Source organism: Lissotriton helveticus, chromosome 8, assembly GCF_964261635.1.
Source record: "Lissotriton helveticus chromosome 8, aLisHel1.1, whole genome shotgun sequence".
Classification (NCBI taxonomy): domain Eukaryota; kingdom Metazoa; phylum Chordata; class Amphibia; order Caudata; family Salamandridae; genus Lissotriton; species Lissotriton helveticus.
The window spans coordinates 484,754,103-484,779,400 of NC_136069.1; the positions used below are offsets into that span (position 1 = coordinate 484,754,103).

Sequence of the window (25,298 nt, forward strand, 5' to 3'; positions counted from 1 at the left end):
CAAGCCAGGTGTAGTCCTGCCACGAATCAGACAGTACAGATTGCCACCTGAGGCTGTAGCAGCCTTATCCAAAATTGTTGACGAGCTCATCGCTCAAGGAGTAGTTGTAGAAACTGACTCCAATGTATGCAATTCTCCGATCATTCCAGTCATGAAACGTACTGATCCAAATGCACCCCCAGTATATCGATTAGTGATTGACCTACGAGAACTTAACAAATGTATTATTCCTCAGTACCCAGTTGTCCCAGATATATCTTCCCTATTGACAGCCATTGATTCCGAAGCCACATTTTTCACTGTCATAGATCTCAAGAACGCATTTTTCAGTGTTCCCATTCATGCAGACAGCCAGTTCCTTTTCGGATTTTGTTTAAATGGAAGGAGCTATATGTTCACACGAGCTCCTCAAGGTTTCACAGAAAGTCCTAGTATTTACAGTCAAGCACTGAAGAGACAACTAGACAACATTCACATGCCAACTGACACTGCCCTGCTCCAGTATGTCGATGATCTACTGGTCACAGCCCGTTCTGAACGTGCTTGCGAGCGAGCATCCCTTACAGTCTTGTATTTCTTAGCCGAGATGGGGCACAAGGTGTCCCCTTCGAAGCTTCAATTCTGTGTCCAGCAAGTGGTATACTTAGGACACTTACTGTCCAAGAGGGGTAGGCAGATGACACCTGACCGTATCCAGTTAATAGCGAGTCTTCCTCAGCCCAAGACCCAGAAGGAGGTACGTGCTTTTATCGGCCTCACTTCTTACTGCCGACAATGGATTCCTCAGTATGCATTTCTAGCCAAGCCACTGATACAGTTAACGACACAGGAGGCAGCCGTATCGACTGTCCTCCCTTGGACATCTGAACATACACTTAGTTTCAATGAGTTAAAGAAAGCTTTATGTCAAGCTCCAGTTCTAGCTACACCGAACTACAGTAAGCCTTTTACACTTTTCGTCACAGAACGCGAAGGTACAGCATTATCTGTTCTCACACAAGATCAAGCAGGACAATACAAGCCTTGTGCTTATTTTTCGAGCACATTAGATCCTGTAGCCCAGGCTCTGCCTGCGTGCCTCAAGTCAGTTGCAGCCACAGCACTAGCTATCAGACAAAGTGATTCCATAGTATTAGGACACTCCCTGACAGTACAAGTTCCACACTCCGTGGAAGTTCTTTTAAATCGAACACAGACTCAGCACTTGACAATCGCACGTTTAACAGGTTATGAATTGACACTGTTCCAGCCACACATAGAAATCAGACGCTGCAACATCCTGAACCCTGCTACACTGTTACCATCAGCTAATCCAAATCCTGACACACACGACTGTGTGGAAGTAGTCAACATCATGACAAAGCCAAGACAAGATCTGACAGATATTCCATTACCAGATCCGGACCTGACACTTTATGTGGATGGTTCATGCATGAGAACAAGTACAGGAGAACTAGTCGCCGCGTATGCAGTGACTACCGACACCGAAGTTATTGAGACACACCGTATTGACACCCTGTCCGCTCAAGCAGCAGAGCTAGTTGCTCTGACACAAGCCTGCATACACGCCAAGAACCTGAAAGTTAATGTTTACACCGATTCACGTTACGCATTTGGAGTCGTACACGACTTTGGAGTGCTCTGGCAGGAGAGAGGTTTCATGACTTCTCATGGAACCAAGATTCAGCATGGTCTCCTTATTCAAGCTCTGTTAGATGCCATACATTTACCGACATCCATTGCTATCATGAAATGCAAAGCACATACGAAAGTTACTGACACTATTTCCCAGGGTAACGATCTAGCAGATCGCACAGCCAAGCTTACAGCACAGACTCCAGACATTCCAGTTAACATGACACACACTCCAGATCCGATTACATGTATGACAGTTAAGGATCCTACTCAAGATGTCATAGATATCCAGCTACATGCTACTCCCGATGAAATCAAGAAATGGTCCGAACAAGGAGGGGTCCAGACAGATCAGGGATGGGTGACGAAGGGTAGAGCCACATGGTTTCTCCCCGACTCTATGGTTCAAGGCATTATCAATACCGCACATAGTCCAGCACATTTAGGAGAAAAAGCTATGTTAGACAGTATCCAGAACATTTGGTTCAACAAGCATTTACGAGCTGCAGCCAAGCAAAAAGTCCGTACCTGTATGATATGTTGTCAGTTTAATCCAGGTAAAAGTGTCCCGGTGGAACAAGGGGGATTCCAGCCTCCTGACCACCCTTTTGAAGTCCTCCAGATGGATTATATTCAGATGGAGCGATGTCTAGGTTTCAAGTATGTCCTTGTAGTTGTATGCGCTTTGTCCAGGTGGACAGAGGCATATCCAGTCCCAGATTACACAGCCGCGACCACTGCCAAGCAGTTGGTTCGTGAGTTCTTCCCCCGTTATGGACTCCCTAGGGTCGTATATTCTGATAACGGCCAGCCATTCTCCTCAGAGTTAATGAAGCATGTTTCCCTTTTGTTAGGGTACCAGTGGAAGTTCCATTGTGTACGCCATCCTGAAGCAGCAGGTCTCGTAGAGAGACATAACCAGACCCTGAAAATTCGCATCGCAAAAATTTGTAAAGAGAAAGGTGTGGACTGGCTAGTAGCTCTGCCAGTCGCTTTGTTCTATATGCGCATGGTCGCACATTCCAGATCAGGTCTGTCCCCGTATGAGGTCGTTTTCGGCCGCCCCCCTAACATGTGGGGTACACCCAGACCCCGAAGTATTACCGATGTTTCAAGTAATATGCTGACAGATTACCTAGCTTCCTTGATGTCTGCCCTCAACTCTTGTCGTTCACAGGTTGCCGCCGCATTTCCAGACAATACCGAGGTGGCACCGCATGAAATCGTTCCAGGATCCATGGTTCTTGTCCGGAATTTTGACCGCTCAAGTCCGCTGGAGCCTCGCTGGAAGGAGCCCCGACAGGTCCTCCTCGCCACCCGTACAGCCGTGAAGTTGGAGGGTCGCAAAGGCTGGGTGCACCTTTCGCACGTAAAGAAGTTTTATGGACTGAAACCCGTCTCAAAGAACATTTCCCAGGATTCGAAGGACTGCCAAAGTACTATTCTTAAGGACTGTCCCGCAAAAGACATTGCTCCAAACCCTCCCCTGTTAGAGAAAACTCCGCAACAGGAGTATAAGTTGAAACTCCGGTCTAGTAAAATAAGTCAGCCAGTTTGATTGTCTAAGTCCTCCCCTAGGTGAAACGGTTAGACTGTTTCTGACATGTATAAAATAGACCCCCATAGTGAGAGAGTTAGTCAAAACTCAATCCGATGTATCGTTTTTCTAAGTTTCATTTTATTTCTCAGCATTATGATTTCCTGCACCAGTTATGCATTTTACCTGTATCTTCCAGTTTCCCATGTAAATAAGTCTTCTAATGTTACAGTAGAGCACACGTTTAGTGATCTGCCTCCTCATGAACTCTCTTACCGCCTCGCTATGCGAAATAATTCTTTCATCCGCATGTTACATTATTCACACCAGACCAGCAATGCTACAAATTGTTGGGTATGTGGTCGACTCCCCCCTTTCCAGACACCGAAGGGAGTTCTGCCACTCTTTCCTTATCCGTTTTCACATAATGGTTCGTGTGGAGCATGGTCCACGTTAACGTCATCCTCAACAGATATGTCTTTTCTTAACAGTACATGTTTTCCAGACAAGCAAGGTCTCCCCCACAGAACCGGGTTAGATCTAGAAAATGAAGTGTATAATTTAGGTAATTATTCTTCGAATTTCATGGTCCTGAATGTTCAGTCTGATACTACTCCAGACTTACCTGCAATTTCAGTACTACCAGTCAAAGGCGAATTATGTGTCCGAAATAATGGTTCCGTACATGTAGGACATAGTGATTGTACTACTATTGTCAAGTATAGTGACAGTAGGAAATCTATTTTCAAAGCTTCACGTCATTCTTATTTTATTTGTGGTCAGACCGCATATGTTCGTCTGCCCCTCGATTGGGAGGGAACCTGTTACATTGCCTTCCTACTGCCACCTGTTTTTCTAGCCCCACCCGACTACCATAGGAATTCCCACCTAGTACATACTAGACACAAGAGAAACCTCCCGATTGTCGATTATACTGAAACTGCTCTAGAACAATATATAGATATCAATAAAGATGTCTTCCCTTATTTAGGTACAGTTGTGAATAGTAAACTGATACGTAGATTAACCAGAACCCTCGAAGCAGTAGTAATTGAGACTACTTCTGCTCTAAGTAATTTAACCGAAGAACAATCCTTTATGAGAATTGTCGTGCTCCAGAATCGTCTCGTCCTTGACGTCATACTGGCCGATAGGGGCGGGGCCTGTAGAGTCATCGGATCTAGTTGCTGCATTTTCATTCCAAATAACGCGCCGTCTGTTTATTCAGCTATAACCAGACTTCATAAAATTGCCCATCTGTTACACCAAAATCCAGGCACCTGGACATGGTCCGGTTGGTTCTGGAATATAATTTCCGCCTGGGGATGGAAAGTCTTGTCCTTTCTAGGTATTGCAGTAGCGATCATATTTAGCTGCTGCCTCTGTATACAATGTGGCCCTGCGATTTGCGGCATTTGTGCTACCTCTTGTATTCCTAGTCCCAAGCCCCGTTCTAAATCCCGTTCCAAGAAAATTCGAGACGAGCAAATGATACTGTATGAAATGATAGATGGTATCATGAATATTGATGTTTCCTGAAGGAAACGTAGTGACAAGGAGGGAATGTGGAAAAGTAAAATTTTGCTATGTTCTGTGTCCCTACGCGTCCTCCATCATATGTTATCTGTGCATGATTAATATGCATATGTTATTCCCCATGTTTGATTAAAGACGCAATTATAGTTGTGTCCACCTCTAGTATGCCAGTTTCCAGTTCTCGTGAATAATACGAATATCAGGCCTATGTAAAGCTACGTTGCCACGTTTCTCAGTGTGCACATTAATGCATTGTAAAATCTCCGTTTCTAGGCCTCAAAAGGGCCTGGACACCAGATTCAGCTCCTGTCCCCTGAAGCCTCGCTGAGGAGCGATACAGCCCCCACCTGTATCCTCGACCCTTCACTTATTTCCTGCATCGCAGTGCCCGGCCCAGCTTGGCTCTGCCTCTGAGTCTGCCAAGAGTATGTTATGATTCCAGTTATCAGTTCAGTCCTCCTTCTCTGCATTCCTAAGCTACTGAATCGCATCAATAGTTTCCGTCATTGTCTAGCCTTTACGGCCCCATGTTAGAGAAATACTGTATTAATGGTCATTTAATATTCTTCATCACGCACTACATGTAGAATAATGCATGCTCCAGTCTTAGAGTCTGTTAGCTTTTCCCCTCCTGTCTTCTAGTTTATATCAACATGTTCTCTAAACATCAGATACTAGATACTGCTTAGGTACATGTCGCCCTGACTCTCCAGACTTCAGTCTCTGCTCCTAGCACAGAGTTCATAGCCCCCAGCTTCTCCTAGTAACACGTCATTGCCAGTTTGTGCGCACCATCAGGTTAGAGGTCCCGGCTCCTCAGGTAGCCCCCTCCATGGTTTCCGCCCCATTCATGACATATTCTGTTACGTTTGCATCACATGTCTATGTATACGCCCTGTTACACCTACTTTCACCCTTATCTTTCGCGACTGCTACGCGTCACGCTTTCTGCTCCACCCACTGCTACGCCTATTGCAATGTAATGCTATGTGTTTGCGTTATGTATATATGCTCATGTACTGTTATTAAAAAGTTATCCGTTCCCTTGTCCCGATCCTGTCCCCGGCAGCTGCCATCCTATTCCCGTGCAGGTCGTCCTGTTCCTGTCCTTATGCTATATTAAACCTGCAAAAACTCCTACTACCTCGAATCTTGACTCTTATTTATTGAGCTATCTGTTATTCATTTATGCATTCAAAAATAGGGTATTATTTATTTATTTACCACACGAACAGGAAAAAAGCAATCACAAACTGGCGGAACAAGCAATTCCGCGTGTTCGCGAAACTCTGCGTGCTCTCAGAGATTTTTTACAGCTTTACGTGAATTCTGCCCACCCCTTAATTTGTGCCCTGCTTGTCGTATAATGAAATTCAACATTACATGCCAGCGTGAATGTTGTAAAACCTGAAGCTCAACCTCTCCCCCTCTACCCCCCAATCTTACTGGCCAAGCTACGCCCCTGTGTGGACAAAATATAAAATACTTCAAAACACAGACAGAGTCAAGTTTTTAAAATTGGATTCTATTACATATGTGTTCCATGCTGAGATGCACATCGGCTCTTTATTGCTTCTATTTAAACAAAGTGTGAACTAAAATATTATAATGAGATAAACTTGAAAAATAATAAATATGCAGTGACCAATAAAATAAGCGGCATCTTGAGAAGCACCTGCTACAGACATGTCTTTGCCTCTTCATGGTACATATTTGAATCCCACCTGGGTGATGTCAGCTTCTCATCAAATCTGGTTAATTAACTTATTGCAACCGACTTGGATGATAGACATACCTGATATTACAAAATTCAATTTATTCTTATTTTTCAGATACATATAGCAATATTTCTCTACACTTACGTGATAAGGGTTTTCAGGATTGAAGGGTGGACTTGTTGCATTTGCTCGACGAGCAGGCGGTTGAGCTGGCTGGCCACCACGGCGTCTGGTGTTTGCCTCTTCAGCTGCAGCTTCAAATTGGCTCAACTGGTCTTGGTGTTGTGCTTGCCGACGCTTTTTCCCAACGTCTCTTTTCTTTCTCTGGCTATCTGAAAACCATAGTCATTAAAAATATTAAAAAGGGCCCTGATTCAAGAAGTTTTACATGACAAATAAAGAGGTCTACTAATGTTTTATATCCTGCTCAATTTAAGTCAACACAAGCTCTGCCTGATGACCCATGGCGACAGCAGGAGGGGGTTAGTGTTGAAGAAACTTCCACAGATTTAGTGAACCAACTGTTACTTTTACTCTTTTTCTGGAGTGGAACTTGCAGCTAGGCAATATAGAGTTTGGAAGTGGATAGGATCAAGCTGTATTTATAACAGCAAGGTTGTGGAGAATAATTTGTTCAAACAGGGAATGTAAAAGATAATGTGAGTAGGCTAAGTTATGTCTTTGCAAATTTCAGTTTGATGGTTTCTCTAGTCACATCTGTTACTTTAGCTATGACATATGCCTGTCCTTTTTGTTATCTAAGTTCTTTCCAAAATGACTTTCTTTCTTTTCCCATCCAGGTTCTCTTTATCTCCTCTCCATATCCTCCTGATTTTTTCTCGGAAGCTGGTTAGAAAACACTTTTATGGAATGAGTTTGAAAAGGTTCCCTTGGGATCACTGAAGTATGAGCACTCGCTTGTTCTGGAGTTGGTGGGTGGGCCACTGACCTGGTAAAATTCAGATGTACTCTTTTTGGTGAATCCCTAACCTAACTTACCATTACGAGTAGAAAGACGTACTCCTGATTTTTTCTGTAAGAAGCTTCAGAAATACTACAATCGCTACTCCCTGTTTCCCACCACGTAGGTCTACAAAGGTTCCCATGCTTTGCTCGCATTCAAAAGAGTGTCGAGGAGTTAATTTATCGGCTCTAAGAATACATTAAAGCTCTTTTGTAGAAGTGCTGTAAGAAGATGGCAGACAATGACAGTATGTCTAAGGCTACCTTGCAGCTCCTCCAAATTCAGAAACCAGTCTCTGCATATAATTCCATAATTAGTGAGAAGTGTGAGCACTTCCTCAGCAGCATCCTCCTGGCTGCGTGAACACTGACCAGGGAAGAAAGGTTAAAGGACTATTTTCTTTTCCTTTTCCTGAATCACGGGTAATTTTTGAGTACTTTTCCAGCAATTCTGTGGTACTGCGATTCTTCACATGAATACAAGCACGGGCCTACAACCATCCCGGCCGGCCGCCAATTAAGTCGTAAGGTGAGCAGAGCAATAGAAAAAAAACGGCGGTCCATAAGCCGGGGCAGGTAAGCAGCAGGACATGACTCGTATTGAAGCGTACAGCATAATACACAGGAGTTAAGAAGGTCAATTTTACAATGAAGAGAAATAAAACAAAAAAATATCAGAAGAAGTGCCAGACGATCACACATGATCCTACAATAGCAACATGAAACAGAACCCCCCAATGAGTGCAAATACACGGAAGGACAAGGGGGCAAGGCATACGAGTCAGGATAGAAATAAACAACACACACACGTCATGTCGAATCAGCACCCCAGCCCTGAAAAACAGATTGTAGGAAACATGAAGACGACGACACCTAGAAAAAGAAAAAGCAAAGGGCCATAGAGACAAAGAAAGGACAAATAAACAACCCTCTTCCCCCTACCCCCCACCCTGCACCCCTGCAGAAGGCTACGGCCTACCCCCCTCCCCCCAGCAGCGTGCCTATCGCCCTAAAAAGAGACCCGAAATATAGAAGAAAGAGAAAGAAAGGAAAAAATACGGAGAAGGGCCATCGAACAGACCACCCGGCCCCCCCTCACCTATCGCGCACAATAGACATCAGAAGCGAAATCAGAAGAGCCACAGTAAACAAGAATCATAAAGTCAATCGGTAACATCCCCGTGGAGTGTCCCTCCAAAACACCGTCAGCCAACAAAGTGTTCCATCATATCCTAAACGATATCATCCCTGTCCTTCTCGATCAATAGCACCCACAGACGGCCACTCATCGATCGGCATACAGTACAGTGTGGCGGGTCCAACCGAACCGGGCAGTCCGAGAAGCGCCAATACTCCATGGGAGCGTAGCCCCCAAATCCCAGTCAAGTACGCAAGGCGGAACTCCGCATGTGGCAGCACCGATGCCGGAAACATCCCCCAGGCAGAACACAGTCTCACCAGCCAGGAGGAGAAAGACACGCAATCCGACAATTGTGGAAGCGCCGCCGGGGCAACCCAAACTATGGATCGATGTTGTTTCTTCCGCCGCCGTGCAGATGAAGACCCCGACGAGTCATTCCCAAACACCACAGAGCAATCCAAAGCGATGGCACGGACCGGGGCTAACGGCGTCTCCACAATCGTAGGTGCAGCTGGAACGTTCTTCACTGACGCAAAGGCGGACACATCAGCGCTTCCTTGTGATTCATCCCTACCCATGTGGAGCGGTGGGACAATAATGGCGGCCATCCTCCTTCCCAGATCCCGGGCATCCCGGATCAGGGTCTTATGCAGAGTTGTTAACGCAGCCAAAACATCTCTGGACGTGGGCTCCCTCTCGTGTCGCCAGACCCCAGGACTCCCTCGCGGAACGGCTTCTCTGCCCGGGTGAGGTGTGCGCATGAGGGTGCTCTCCGCCATCTTAGCTGCTCCGGCCTCGTCCTTCTCCACCTCACCTCGGGACCGGGTCTCACATCAGGGAGGGACAGGATTCACAACGGGAATCTCACAGGCCAAGGCAGGTTTCTCAGCGGAGAGCCACCAAAAGGCTAAAAACTCCGCGGCACCCTGGGGGCAGCCCGCTGACTCCGGCAAAGTCGGTAATGGGCCCGGATACAACACCGGAACGGGGGGCAAAGAAATATGCACCCCCCTCGACCCAACTGCATCACACTCCCCACAGGGTTCTCTGCCGGTCGGGCTGGGTTGGCACCATCGCCATCGGCAATCAGGACTTAAGTTTCCTCCGGCCGAGTCCGCAGCACCACCAGAGGCCGCTGTTGTTGCATTCGCGGCCGGCCACTCTCCGCACTCGAGACCCCGTTCCCAGCTCCGAGAAGGCCTCAAAACAGTCAGGGACACTCCAACGGGTCGGAAGCAAGCAGAAGCCTCAGGAGCAAGCGGTAAGTGAAAGTGACTCTTCGCCTACATGTAGATGCCGTTGCAGCTCAGGATGAGTGCCAGGATGCATGAGCGGGGTGAGGAGGCTCACAGAGCCGAGCGGTTACGCAGCCATCTCGATCGCCATCTTGGCTCCTCCCCGGTACTGCGATTGTTAGGTCTACACCAATACTGCTGTGAGTGCTAGACAGGGAACGTGCATGATCATCATTTACTTCACCACATATTCACTCTTACTAATGCTGCGAGGGGGCCACCAAACAAAATTTTAGACAATTTCTATCAATTCCTTTTAAACCAAAATTACCTTGGTTGCCACAGTGGCCCCATGCTTATGCAGTTATATGAAAAAATGAAGTGCCAGAACCTAAGTGTGAAAATGATATGACATCCAAAAGAAATTCCGAGCAGAATCTTGTAGGGAACCTTAGCAACAGCAACTAGCAGCATCATGCACCTGGCTGCACCCCAGTTGGCCTCCATCAGAATCCCGTCATGCTATTTTCTCAGAAAAAAAGAACAATGGTGTATTTTAGACTCTGGCAGACAAACAGGCAGCCTTCCATAGTGGTAAAAGCCATGACCTGCCCTACACATGTTGTCAAACTTCCACCCTATTGAGAGATCTCTGCTTCCCAGGTTGAGCTCATTGTCTGGGAGTGGGAAGGGAGTCAACCTAAAGCCAGTTCCCTTCACAGCACTGAAGATTAGGTGAGCAGGCACCATATTTAAAGCATTTGCCAAAGCAGGAGTTTGTTTTCTTAATACAAAAAATAGAGGGCCTGAATTGCAGGGAGGTTTGTCCTGCATATTGGGCCCATGCTACATTTTCCCTCCCTGTGCATTGGCAGGGATAATGATTGGCGGTCACCCTGTCTTGAATAGGCTGAGACAATTATCATTATCACCAGGCAGTTCTTACATTCCACCAAACTCCATATCAGGGCCAAGTCAGGGGATTTCTAGCAAACATTTCTGCTCTTTCAAACTCTTGCAATAAAAACAAGCATTGGCAAAGCCAATAGGCCTCGCCTTTGAGACATATTGGCTTTGCTGTGCTTTTCGCTGATGGTACGCCGCATTGGTAAAAAGCAAAACATTTTTCTATGGCATGAGGGCATTGTTTACTAATCCAAGATGACAGAGACCATTTGGATCTTTAAATATAAAGTGTGATACTAAAAAAAAATCTATTTTGCTAGCTTGATAGTGTTTTTTGTGTGACTACAGCCAGGCTGCCTTCAAACTGTTTGCTTCATGTTTCTGGAGAGAGAGCTCACTTTCAAGCCGGCCTTGCCAAAACAGGCACATGGTGTAATCTCCCCGTGCCTCAAAAAATGAAAATGAATGTGTCCCTGTGTAATGCAAGTGGTGCTCATGTACAGCGCTCCAATACCTTTGAGTCTAGTTACCGCTATATGATATTTTAAAAAAACGAGAAAGCAAATGAGCAATTTTGATTGCGCCCCCGGTTTAAGGCAACATTTCACATGCTGTCAGCAAAGGATGTAACTTTGCGTCATTCTCTGAGGAAGATGCATCATGGTGGGCGCTATGTAGAGGGAGAGATTTATAAACCGCATGAGTGATAGAGCCTGTATGGCTCCATTATTATTTGAAGTTCTAAGCCTAAGTGCTAAGGAGGGAGCAGCAGGCAGGGGGAGTGGTAGAGGGGAAATAGTACCTCACTCACTTCGGGAGCAGCTGACGGGCACTAATTAACTTGAATTAATCTGTGCTTGGTCCCTGCTCCACAGAAATGACCAGAACTTCTGTATCACATGCACTGGCCAATTAGGGAGGCTGTAAAGAAGAATGGTGTGAAGCCAACAAATGGTAAGCACCTGGCAGGCTCCAAGCCCTGTGTGTATACAATAGTGTCTCACAAGCGAGAAGCCTGCGCTAGCACATGCTCTCACATTCTCAATCCTAAAAATGAAAAGGTAAAAAGAAAAACAAGGCTTACATGAGTAAATACAAGTAGAGACAAATTTGTGTCTAAACAACTATGATTCTTCCTAGCAAATTATGTGGGTGAAACTGTGCAACAATGCCCAGCCTCAGTGCATATATTATACAATTGGTCACCTAGAGGTTGTCCACATGTGATTATGTTTTTATTCTTGCTAGGATCTGATTTAGAGTTGTGTGACAATAGAAATGCTCAGAATTCTGTAGGAAGTGCTAAGTCTGGATGGGAAATACATCTTATGTAAGATCAGCGATGGTCACAGATGCCATATTGACGTTCTCAATGAGGAGATTGGTTTGACGCTACATTTGTGTCCATTTACATGTTCTCTCCAAGCTAAAATGCCTTGACTTTTAATAAATTATTGGCCTGGGCCTTTCGTATCTTTGTTCTATCTTTTTTAATTCTCTCTAAAGCCTTTCATAGATATTTTACACAAATAATCAACGATCCCAGTCCCATTATTGGCATTAATCTTGGTGACATTTTTCCAAGCATACAAACTTGAGAGTCGTTCAAGTCTTACTAATCATCTGGTTAAACTGATCTCAGTTAACTCTCTGATCCTTCAATAACCTGCCACTGTTCTGGCTTGAGGGACTTGCCACTTTTGAAAGCTCAATTACTATTTTTGTGAGTAGCCTTAGCGCATATAAGAATCCTGAAGGCAATGGGACATTGCATCTTGGTTAACACTTGAGCTCAAACACATGAATAAGATAACATGAGAATGGAGATTAAATATGACAAACACTGGAAACAGAAGCACATGGTTGCCTATTTATTTCCACTGAAGAAAACAATCTAAACTCATTATCCTAAAGAGACATACTGGGAATCTATAATTTATAAAGTGGGAGACTCATCTTGCAATCTTTTCAAACTAGTTCACCCCCTAAATCCCATATTTATGGGGACTATCGTCTTCCACACATACTCCTTACAAGATCAGCTCAACCACTACTTTATTGACAAAACTAAAATCATACAGAAAGAATGTACATAATTGCCAAGCAGTTTTCCTCATCATTATTTGAAACAAGGAACTCAGTAGCACTTACACTACACTTCACAATTAGACCATCTCAGTAAAGATGACTGAGAAGATAAGTTCTGTCAGCTCATTTACTCACCTAATGAAATACACCAAACTGCACAAATTTACAGCTTTATTAGCCCCTCTCATCAACCTGTCCATTCAGGGGAGCTTCATCCCCTGGCAATTTAAGAGAGGCTAAGTGGTCCTTCTTTTAAAAAAAGGCTTAGTGCCACTCCCCTGTGCATTATTGATAACCCATGCCAACGCCTGTTCCTGTAATTTGGGGAATCTTTTTGGGATTAATCCAAGCTTTTATTTCTGATAAAATAATCTTAGAGAATAGTTTAACAGATGGGCACCAGATGGAAAGTAAATGATAGTCACCTTGATGTTCTGGTCTTCCTTCTTCAGATTGAAAATGAAAGTGCCCCTCTCTATTCCTTTGGTAGTGCATACGCACTTAGTATGGCATTATGAAATGAAGGAGTACTTGCCCCATCAGTGTAAGCCATATTTTAAGATGCTATTAAACAGCCCATCCTGCCCTTTAGCTTTTTAGCATTAGTTATTCAGTAACCTGATCAACTGTAACCTGAATTGGAGTGTCTTCAACAGGTAAGGCATTATTCATAGGAATGTTATTCTGTTTATCGTTGTAAAGAGTGAGTATAAATGTAGCCAAATCATTACCCCAAAGGGTGGGAATCTTAATAGAGATCTCCTCTTTTAATCTTTAGGAAATTCAATTAAAACTTTTTAGAGAGTCATAAGATTTAACAGCCAGCATCATTGCCTTTATATACATATTATGATTTTTAGCCTAATAAATTACATTTTTCAAGAGTAATTCTCCGCTCTAAGATTATGCAGCATTCTTTTCTGTTGTCTCAAGGAATATCTTAAATTGAAACGTGAAAGCTGTACTTCTGATTGTACCAAGTATTATTTGAAGGTACATCTTCGTGTGGGTAGTAGCCAAAGCAGTAGCAGGAGAGTACAATTCAGACAATAAACATTACTATTCAAAAAAAGGCATTTGTAAGCTATTCTAAGTATCCAAATATTCCTGCCACCTAGAACACTCTTATTCCATATTACCCTACAAATTTCAAGAGGAAATTTTTTCTGTAAAAAACAAAAAAATGTTGCTTTCTTTGCCTAATATGTCTTGGGCTTAGAGGAATAAGTTTCATATGGAAATTAGTGACCCTAACCTGAGAGGCTGCCAAATTTATATTCAAAAGTAAAAGAAAAGTGATGGATTGAAAACTTGAAGTGATCTAAACCACTAGTAATAACTCCGACCACATCCCAGTCCATCATTTTTATTCGACCATGGCGCCTCAGATTAGACCCAGACATATGCAAGTCAGTCTCGGTCCTACTCCAATAGGACCAGTCCAGCTCCAAAAGCCAAGCCAGGACCGATCCTGAACTAGAAAACATGTAACTCAACACTAGTCGTGGTCTATTAGGGCCTCTTCAGTTGGGTGCAGTCACCATTGGCTGAGGTTAATTCAAGCATTCCTTCCATCCGCTTGTTGTTTTTGCAGTAGACACCCAAGATGCGAACGGTATACCCAGATCTGGGTCCCATGATCACTGTGCGCTAGGACTGAAGCAATACCTCGGTCATGAGACCTAAGTAGGTTGAAATTGCTCTGGGGTCGCTTCTGTTCGCATCTTGAGGTGACTTGGCCGAGCAGTTTGGGCTGTACTGTTCCTTTTGGAGCAGGATAATAAATGATTTGCAAAAGGCAGGTCTCTATCTAGAATGGCATACTGGGTGGAAAACGATGGTCTGAAATTAGCCCTTAGCAATCACCAGTGGCTGAGATTAATTGAAGCCTTCCTTCTACACCTTGCTGTTTTTGCAACTGCATCTACTAAACTGAGTAACTGAGGGCTGGATTGGCTCTGATTGAACAATGTAAGCAGAATGTAATCTGCAAATAAGAGACATTTAAATTAGTTAGTACACATCTAGTTACATCTTGACATTTACTTTCATCCTCAAGATAGGCTCCTTTTCCACCATTTACAAATCCATTTTGAGCCTTATCAGTTCTGTAACTACAATGATTAACCTATGAGTTCATAGTTGATTTAGGATCTTGGCAAATATATTTAAAAGTGAGATTGCCTCGTTGAAGTAGGTCTTTTCCTGATTTATGCTTTAGAATTACCTAGGTGTGCTTCCTTTCTCTGGGAGGAGTCTAATATTTTTTCAATAGTGTGTCACACAGAAACTGAAACGAAAACATACTTCTTAGGGATCACCAGAGAGAATAGTGCTTAATAAATACCTGAAATGCAACCAAATACCATACTATGTATAGATTATTAGTGCATCAAGTCAACATGGCGACTAGCACTACCTGCATAAGCAGCTCACCCTGTAGACCTTTAGAATATGATTTCAAACAGGAAATAAATAGCAAAATCTTTTAAAAGCCATTATGAAATTCTTTTATTGTGATCATGTTTCACCATCTGCTGTAAAAATTAACTGAAATTTGAGGCAAATAACTTTACCAAGGATTCATTAACAGCCTCTTGAATTGCAATGCAGCAGGCACTGAGGGACTTCCAAGTGAACGTAACAAGATAGTTAAGTCCTTCTCCTAGGGATGTGTAAGTTTTTTTTGGACAAATAGATACTAACGTTCTTATATCAGGCCTCTGGAAGACACAGCTATTTTATATCAAAGAATACAAATCCCTGCACATCTTATAGACCAATCTAGCTGCTGCATATGGATCAAAAGATATATTCTAACATGTGGGCAGCCTGTCTAGAATAATGTGAAGATATTTTCCTGTAAATAGAAACTGACTCAGCAAAATGATCTGATATGTACTACAATACATTTTGAGGACAAATCCTCCCCATTTTAGGCACCATCTACAGGCAGCTTTTTGCTGCCTGTTGTTGAAAACCTATTACATACAATGCTAATAATCTCCTTAGGCTTTGGGTCAGCCTATTGTTACCATTGTTAGGCTTACTTGTTAAATTGCTTGCTGATGATTGAATGATTTTTTTGTGTTTGTCTATCCCTGGGAGCACAGCTTCTTTACCATCCTTTTAATTGGATGGATTGTATCTTTGCAAAACTCCACACAAGGGAACTACTTTTTTCTTTTTTTTGTACCAGCACTTCATGTGAGTGCATGTATTTCCTAGCTCTCTCCCTCGTGCGATGCTTCATGAGTGAAATCCCCACCCTTAAATGGTCTCCATGTAGCTCACCTCCCCTGCCATTGCTTCCTTTGCCCGTCTGCACCCTGCTCGGTTATGTGTATACTTGTTTTTTTTGTTTTTCTTTGGACACCCATGACCCAGTTACTCTGTTGCGCCCCCTCAGGCTGCTCCTGGCCGCTCATAGCCCTTTAGTCCATTCCTCGCTTGCTCTACAATTGCTCCCCCACTTTCAGGTTTTTAGTTTGAAAAAAAATATTTTTTTATCTTTTTTGGAGGGTGAGGCAGCTGCAATTTGCACTTCTTTGTAAAAAAAAAAAACAATGCTTTGGCCATTTTGTATATGTTTTGTACATTTAAAGTTCCAAGATGGGTATCTGTCATCTTGGAACTGTAAATGAAAACAAGGAACAAAATGGCCACTGTGTCATTAGTCATGCAAGGGCATGACTGGTGACACTGCCCATCGTAGCATCATGGCGCATACGCTGCACATGCGGGAAGAGGCATGTGCTTAGACATTAGCATGCTTTTTCTTTAGTTTTGCTGGTCATGTTCATCATTGGCAATACAACAATAACCACGCTTTTTTTGTTTTTGCTGGCGCTAAATAGCATTGTCAAAAAGCAATGGCAACGCCAACAGGTCTGCATAGGCAAAGCCAAAAGGCAAAACCTTCAGATTTTGCCAGCGCTTGCTGCAATACGTCACTGTATAAGGGGCCCCATATAGTTCTAAGACAAGCCATCGGCGGCATCATGGTAACAATGATCTCCCATATGTCATTAACATTAGACCTTTTCCTTGATCCAGATGGAGACTCTTGGGGCTGGGTCCCCTAGCACATGGTTATTTCCCCATTCCATTGTTAAAGAAGATTTCCCCTATTTGAGCACTGCAAAACCATCACTGTTCATTCACTGCGGAATGAATTTCCCAGAGATACCTAACTGGTACACCCCTTTTCTCTCACGTACTGAGTACAGTAATATAAATGTGTGAAACTAGTTGGTACAGGTTAGGTCCATTGATAAATTGTGAATGCAACATGGACTGGGGTTCAGCCTGAAACATTGGATATCACACATTTAGGAGCATATTTATCAACGTGTTGCATCGCCCTTGTGCAACGCAGGGGGGGCGGGTGCAAGGGTGACACAACACTAAAGTAAGATTTATCAAGCCATGCAAAGCCAACTTGTGCAGCTCTTTATGGCTTGATAAAACTGGGGTAACGCAATGCAGTGCAAATTACTGCATTGTGTTACTCTGCCCCAGGGAGGCATTTTATGGGTGAAATGTGGGTATCCCCAGGCATCCACCCATGGATTTTGCAGCATTCCCAGATTTACTAACGCTGGTAAACCTCGGAATGCGTCAAAGTACTACGACTCCCCAGGTGAGGTGCAACAAGGCGAAAATGGCTTTATTTCTCCTCGTTATTTCCTCTTTCTAAGTGTGCTGCATTCTCCAGCGCACTTAGAAAGAGGAAAACGCTTCTGAGGAATGTTTTTGTACAGGAGGGTACCCCTTCCTGCAAAAAAACAATCCTGCCTACAATGCAGGCACCCTTTCCATGACGCAAGGGTGCCTGTGGTGGTGCGAGACAGTCAAAATGGCACCAGCGCAAGGAAAGGACAGGAATGCACTATGTAATGGTAACAGGAATGTACTATGTAATGGTAAACACAGTGCATTCCTGCCCTTTCCCAGGGGCGGCTCTAGGCTCATGGCGGCCCTGGGCAGGGAGCGTAGGTAGGTGGCCCCGGAAGAGGAGGTCCGGACGGGGCCCTGGAAGAGGGGGGGGGTCAGGGTGTTTGGAAGCGGAACAGAACCGGAGGCCGCCAAATCCCTGCCAGGGGCTGCCAAGCAAATATGTATCCATCCTCAGAGGATTATTATATTAAGGATATATATTGGTGTGGCGGCCCTAGAGGTTTGGAGGCCCTGTGCAGGTGCACAGCTTGCACATGCCTAAGGCCGCCCCTGCCTTTCCTGAAGCACAGCAAGGTTGCTTACTGTGCTGCGTGAAAGTTTGATAAATATGCCTCTTAGTGTGACACACAGCCTACAACACAGATTCAAGTTGAGTGCAAAAGTAAGTGTCCACTGCATATTAAATTGTGACAGTGTCAATAGGAGTCCATCTGGATTTATGAGCCACTAGTAGACCGAGTCTGGTTTAGTGAGCTGGATGCTGTCCTCGGGCTCAGACAAAAATGAGAGTCATTGGTTGCTTGCGAGTAGGAATTCAGGAGCAGATAATAGTGCAGATTTACAAAGTTGTCACTCAACACAGTGCAGCCACCAGAGTAGTTGTGCTGTGTTGTGTGAGAGGAAAAGAGCAGAACAGCATCATATCTACTAAGATATAGCATTCCCGTTCTCTTTCCTAGAGCTGGTACTCAATCAGGCAGCCTAGTTCCATGCACAAACTTTGCACCAAAGTGAAAGAGTGTCGGCATGATGCCTAGAATAGGTTAATCTCACAGTACAAAACACTATGCTTAAATAAACTTTAAAACGTTTATCACTTTGTACATGTGTTGTACAGTGCAAGGGACATGTAAAGTCAGATATGTGTGGAGAAATAAAAACATTTGCTTTAAATCTGTCTTGTACGTGATACCTGCATTTTTAGGAATTATAAGGAATGAATTAGCAAATTCTTGCCTTGAAACTGAAGTGATCTAATTCTAGCTTATATATAGACAAACCTAATTGTGGGACAGTTGACTCTATCTACCAATCAGGAATGTACTAACTCATCACTACATTTTACAATCAAACTAAATAGTCAATTGAGTGTGACTGAACTTTGCAGGGCCTTACTAATAATTTGGATAGTGGGAGTACTACCCACCAGTTCACCACATCTCTTGTCTGTCCATCACTGGGCTGTAATTGTTTTTAAGGATAACGTATGTCTTTCTATGGATATGTATTCTAGGATAGCTGACTGATGTTATGCACAATTGTAAGTGGAAGTTAAACTCTTTCTTGGCAGTTCTGGAATCAGAGGGAATATTCAGGATTTGTTTCAGTTGATGTGGAATCCTGACATACCCCCAAACCTAAGAATCTCTTAAATGACTGGTGATAAATTGATGCACTGTTCACATAAAGAACAATATAATCTCTGTATAAGGTCAGTGCAATGCTGCATTTGCTGAATGGTATACCACTAAGTGAGGGCTAAACCTGCAGCGCACAAGACATAAGCTTAAGTGATACAAAAAGAAAGGGCCATAAGTTATTACGGGCACCCTTGTTGAGTGTCCAAAGGCACCGTGATTGGGTCTGAAATGAAGTAAACTCTCATTTGAATCATTGTGTTGGACTACAAGCGATACAAAGCAGACATAATCAATCCTCAAACCAAGTCTCCAGAGCATCTCAAACATACAGGGGCACATTTACCAGCCCCTATCGCCACCATAACGTCACTTTTCACAGCATTGTGGTGGCAATTGGGGCTTCACCTTATTTACAAGGCAGCGTTAAGCCTCTTAACATGGCTAGGAGCTGTCTAGTAAATAAGGCCTCCTTTCATGCTATGCTATGCAAAGGGGTGGGCAGTGGGTGTTGGGGTGGGCGTTCTGCCGCAACACCATTGATTTTGACACTGTCCCATATTTACAAATGTGTCGTAAATATGGGGCAGCTTCAAAATTAAGACCAGGTAAAACCTGGTCTTACCATGGAGTAACAAGGAGCAATGTTTGATTTATCCTCGTTCTTGCTGTTTCCATGTGTGCTGCATTGTGCAAATTGCCATTGATTGTTTATGTGCAGGAACGGACACCTCCCTGCACATCAAAAATGTTACCCTGCAACGCAGACACAAGGGTGCCTTGCGTTGGCGCTAGGCAGCTAAATTTAGCGCCAGCGAAGGGGGAACTGCAGGGCTGCACCATATTGTTGTAAATATGGAGCAGCCCTGCGTTTCAGAAGTGGAGGAGCACAGCGTTAAGAAGGCTAAAGTCGCGCTCCTTCACTTCTATTGTAAATATGCCCCATAGTTCCACTCCAGTGAGTCAAAGGCTTCTATAGCATCCAGGAAGAGAGCTGTTGTCTGTATCGCTATCTGTAGAAGGTGTTATAAAGCAAATATGGTGCATAAATTATGTGATATGCAATGTGCAGATAACCCAGGGTATCACTGTTAGCCACCGTAGATCCAGACAAGAACCAATGAGATAATTCTTGGTAGACACATTAAAGATATATATATGTTATAATGCACCTGGCCTTCCTCATCTTGTTACCACCATGCTTTCAATCACCCACAGAACCGCCAGGCAAGGGTCTCAGCTGGCCGTTCACTCACACCATACTTTCTAGCAAACACACATTTATAATTTAGCTTCACAGTCTGCTGCATTATCAAATACCACTGCCAGTGTGCTCTGTCTAGTGCCCACTTGTCATGCAAGTCCACACATTCTAGGTCCAAGATCCCTAAATATAGCCGGTCAAGACGCCCGATACTGGATTTTACATGGTACAATAAATATTACAGTATCCTCCAGGGCACCCTTAACTGGGGCCTTAGTCTTGGCTTTAAGGCTGCATTGTGGATACTTGTCTCCACTACTGTATTTCTTAAGTTTGTTGTTGCTGCACTTTTTTCCGGATTTAAAGGTTTAAATATCATCTTCGCTGCGCCTAAGACACTCAATTTATTTCCATTGTAATGTCAATGTAGGAATATGTTGTCATGCAGATGTTAATGATAGCATTGTGTCAAAATTAATAAAATTAATCTACAAAAAAATATATATATATCATCTCTGCTGCAGGGTTGCTTTCAAATGCTGAAAGAATGTGTAGCCCAGTGGAAGCCCAACTATGCGCAAGTTAAACACACATCTGAGTGACTGGACACACAAATCAGACCACAGTTTTTATTTACTGTGAAACCCCCCAAAAATGTGAATAGGTCGATTTATTGTAAACGTTTTCATGTCTTACTAAAAGATAATCTTACATGATGTAACTTGAACACGTACTGGAGCGTTTTAACTGCATCTTCAAAAAATACTTAGGGTAATATTTCCTAAAATGTATCGCAACACAGCTCAATAACCAAAGTTGCTGCACTGCACTGTGTGAGAAAGCTCTCTCCCCAGCTCTGTTGCACAATCAAGCTGCTAGCGCCATGCACACACCATTGCACCTCAGTGCAAGGGTATTCTGTGTGATGTGTAGCATAGGTTTTGTACTGGAAGGGTATCCTTTCTATACAAAATATTATGCTTAGATTTACTTTTAAACTTCTCCTACTTTGTATGTGTGCTGTACAGTGTGGCACCCATACAAAGCCAGGAAAGATTGAAAAAATAAAAGCATTTCTCCTCCATAACGCCAATGTCAAAACGACAAAGCAGCTAGGCACTGCATTACGGGGCATATTAGCAAGCGGCAGCGATAATTATCGCTGACTGCTGCTAGCGTGAGGAAATCTATCGCCCGCTATCGCTGGCGATAATCTCCATGGTAGCGTTGTGTTAACAACGCTTAACGCCATGGAGATAAAAATCCCAGCGATAGCGGGGATTATCGCCGTTTTCAATGGAATATCGCTGGTTTTCCAGCGATATTCCATTGAAAATGGCGATAACCTTGCTAATAGGGCAGGACAATCTTAGCCATGTAATCCACCTCCCATTGGATTACATAGCTAAGAACAGGTCACAAGCAGGCGTTAGGTGGTGTAGCGTTAACTGTGGTTAGCTCTACTTTTCCTAACGCTCTGCTTATTAGCGAGCAGCTTGTTAATAGGAGAAATGTCGCTTAGCGACATTTCTCCTATTATATTGCCCTGGAACGCCCACTTTGCATCTCATTAGAGATGCAAAGCTGGGCGTTATTGACAAGGGCGCAAAATGAGCAAAACACGCGATAGCGTGTATTTGCTGATAGGGCGAAGAAATTATCGCCGCTTTTCGACCGAAAACGACCGCAAAAACGGCGATAATTTCAAATTGCCTGCCTTGTTAATATGCCCCTACGTTTCTGTTCGGCGACTTTCCAGCCCAATGCAAATTTTACGCTTGAAAGTACATGTCACATAAACATTATGTTATGATTTTTGTCACTTTTGGGGCGCACACCCGGTGTAAAAGAATAGTAAATATACCCCTTGAAGTCAAAACCAAGAACAAGGGCATGACCCAATCAGCATGCCACCCTCTTCATCAGCATACCAATAACATTTGCAAATGCGGAAGTGGCTTTCCTTCTTACATTCAGAAGGAACGGCCTTCTAGTTCATTGCTGCGCATTATGTTCTGCGTAAATTCTGTTTTAGGTGTAAATGTACAACCTCAAAAGTAAACGGACGACTGAATTATATACCTTTCGAGAATCTTGACCTGGCCAACAGTAAAGTAAAATATGTAGGGTTAACAGTCCTTCAAAAATAAACAAATAAATATTTGTATCGGGTTCTTACCTTTAGGATATGTTGGTCTCAGCCAGAAAATGGGGAGCTCGCCGCACAATTCTAGGATTTTGGGACTCAGGAAGCTGTTGTCTTTGACGGGCTGGTCTGCAGCCACCCAAATAAGAGAATTCTCATCAAACTTAGCTGGCATAATTTCGTCTTCCTGGAAAAGAGCACACGCTTGCAATGTGAGAATTTAGAACACTGGACTGTTTGCATATCTATGTTCTGCAACTATCCTTGCCTGTTCACAGCAAGGTCAAAGTTCACACTCTACAAAGTTTTATTAAAAATGTACCAAAAGGACAAGCTAAAGTTGACGCCTTGATTTTAAAACCACTCAGTATTTTTCACATCTTGCATTCTTTAATCGTGGTGAACATTTATCTTATTTTACTGCCCTCAAGGATATCTGCCTTATTCTGTTCATGGAAGAACAATTGTGTAGAGTTGAGATGCACAAATAATTCCAGGTTGTAATTTTAAATGTTGATTCTGATTTCAGTAGGTCCTTCACGTATTACATAGACAGATAATTTTTCAAGCAGTTTACCCTTCTACATTTCATGGTTTGCAGTTAGCCTGTGGGCGGCTTTGCCATTACATCGCAAATTCAGATAAATGCACGAGTAGTTATTACTTTCCCCTTGGGTTATTGTCATGAAATGAAATTGCCTGATAATTTTCTACATTATAAATGTTGTAAACCATGTGAAAATATTTATTGGAACAGTATCATTTCCCTTAGGCACTTCTAATTTAATTATATTATCTGCTACATATTCGATTGGAAAGTAGCCGCCTTATGAAAAAATATATCAGTACGTAAAAATATTTAGCTACTATCCAGTTTTAAAGTATACAGTTTAAATTCATTTATGCAAGCATTTTTAAATATATGTTTTTCTGATGTACATTGGTGGTCCATTTCGATATGCTAAAAGCAGTGCTTACTCATGATATCTATAATGAATCATTTAAAAGCTCATTAAAAGAGGTCAGGAGCTCTCAAATTCTATTAGTGTCCCTCCATTATAAGTCACAAGATGGCACTACAGGCCTCAATGTACAGATTTGTAAATATTTAACCTGAGCTCCCTTAAATAATAACAGGTGGTGGTAAAGGAAATCAGTACAACACAGTGACGAGTGCCAGATGTGATATAAATCTCTATAGATAAAAAACACATTGGGCCCGATTCACAAAAGTAATCTGAGACAAAATCCTAACTTTACGACTTTCGGTATTCACTTCGGGCATTTAGGAGTACTAAAGTTAGGATTCTTAACTTTACTATTCCTAAATGCACTTTGTGAATACCGAAAGTCGTAAAGTTAGGATTTTATCTCAGATTACTTTTGTGAATCGGGCCCATTGAAAGTGAGAAGTTACAGTTAAACACATAAGTTAATGATCTTTTGAGAAACCTTAAAAATCTCTAACAATCATGTCAATGCTTCCACTATTTGCTTGAATGGGCAGAGCCTTCTTCAGGGCAAAGAGATGTCAACAGCCACAAAATGAATTCTAAATTTGAAGAAACACAATGAGAGAGAGACATTTTTTACATAGGTATAATGCTGGTAAAATGTACATTTGTCAGGCCACCTGGTCAAGGTGATTTTAACTTTCACTTAGAGAATTTTTTAGATAAGAATACTGAGTCTCTGGCAGGCACTATGGCATGCATTGGCCTTTCTCAGATAGGGGTGTATCCTACACATCTTACAAGGCATTCCCTTGATGGAGTCTTTACCAACAATCCCTATGTTACAAACTCGGATACCCTCCCACTTACCTGGACCGATCATAGTGATGTCTTGTGAAATAGAGCTCTTACCTAAAACCCTCCCTGCGAAAACGGCACGTAGTACGCATGCAGTTTATGCCTGGCATAAACATCAGGCCTCAAATTTAAACTCTCTTCTAGCAGGATACCTGCCAGTGATCACCAATAATCAAGACCAACTATCCTTGAATTACTCTGCCAGGCTTACTTCAGCTGTTACCAAGCTTGCACCAGCTAAAAACTTAGATAGACAACAGACGTAAGCCCTCAGCACCCTGCTTTAATGAGCAGGGTGCTGAGGCCGCTAAGCGGCGATAATTCTATCGCTCTATTAGCAAGCTGTCGCTAACTGATGTTAGCGACATCTTTTAGGCGATAGCGAGCAGTTTGGGGCCCGCTTTGCATGTCAGCGATATTTATCGCTAATGACATGCAAAGTGCGCGTACCCAACCTGTTAGCAACTGAAAGCAGTTGCTAACGTCGCTATCGCCTATTACCAAGGCAGGCGTAGTGATGGAAATATTCCCGCTATCGCCAAAAACCAACGCCTGCTCAGACCAGTTCTTAGCCATGTTATCCAATGGGAGGTGGATAACATGGCTAAGAGCATTTCGTCGCTAATGCGTGAATATCGCTGTATTCTCAGCGATATTCACGCATTTCGCCGCTATCGCTGGATATTTTAGCACAATGGAGAAAAACGTTGCTAATAGCATGTTTTCTCCACTAACATATCCAGCGATAAAAAAATCGTCGCTAAGCCTATTTAGCTATAAATATCGCTACTTGTTGGTAATATGCCCCTATATTTCCATAAAGGTGCCTGCCACACGGTACAGGGATTTACAGTAATTCCCATTTCTCTATGAGAGGTTGTGCTGTAGCCGGTTTCCGACCGCTACACAAGCTCACTTATGGAGCAGAGATGTCGGTAACTCTGACTGACATCATAATCAGGCCATCAGTGATTTGCGCAGAATCACAGGATGTTGCGTGGCGCTGCCAAGACTGGAACCACAATCCCCAGCTCTCGAGTTAGCAGCTCTGCCCGCTGCAC

At 43.2% G+C, this 25,298-nt stretch overlaps 1 protein-coding gene across 1 annotated transcript in view; it reads right to left on the bottom strand.

Moving 5' to 3' along the window:
• CNMD (chondromodulin) overlaps nucleotides 1-25,298 on the bottom strand; it is a 112,431-nt gene that overhangs the window by 15,534 nt on the left and 71,599 nt on the right. Inside the window, exons 5-6 of the mRNA XM_078657404.1 lie at nucleotides 22,460-22,613; nucleotides 6,571-6,758 (exon numbers count right to left, since the gene is read on the bottom strand). Coding sequence (XP_078513530.1) covers nucleotides 6,571-6,758; nucleotides 22,460-22,613 — 342 coding nt within the window. The remainder of the gene's footprint in view (nucleotides 1-6,570; nucleotides 6,759-22,459; nucleotides 22,614-25,298) is intronic.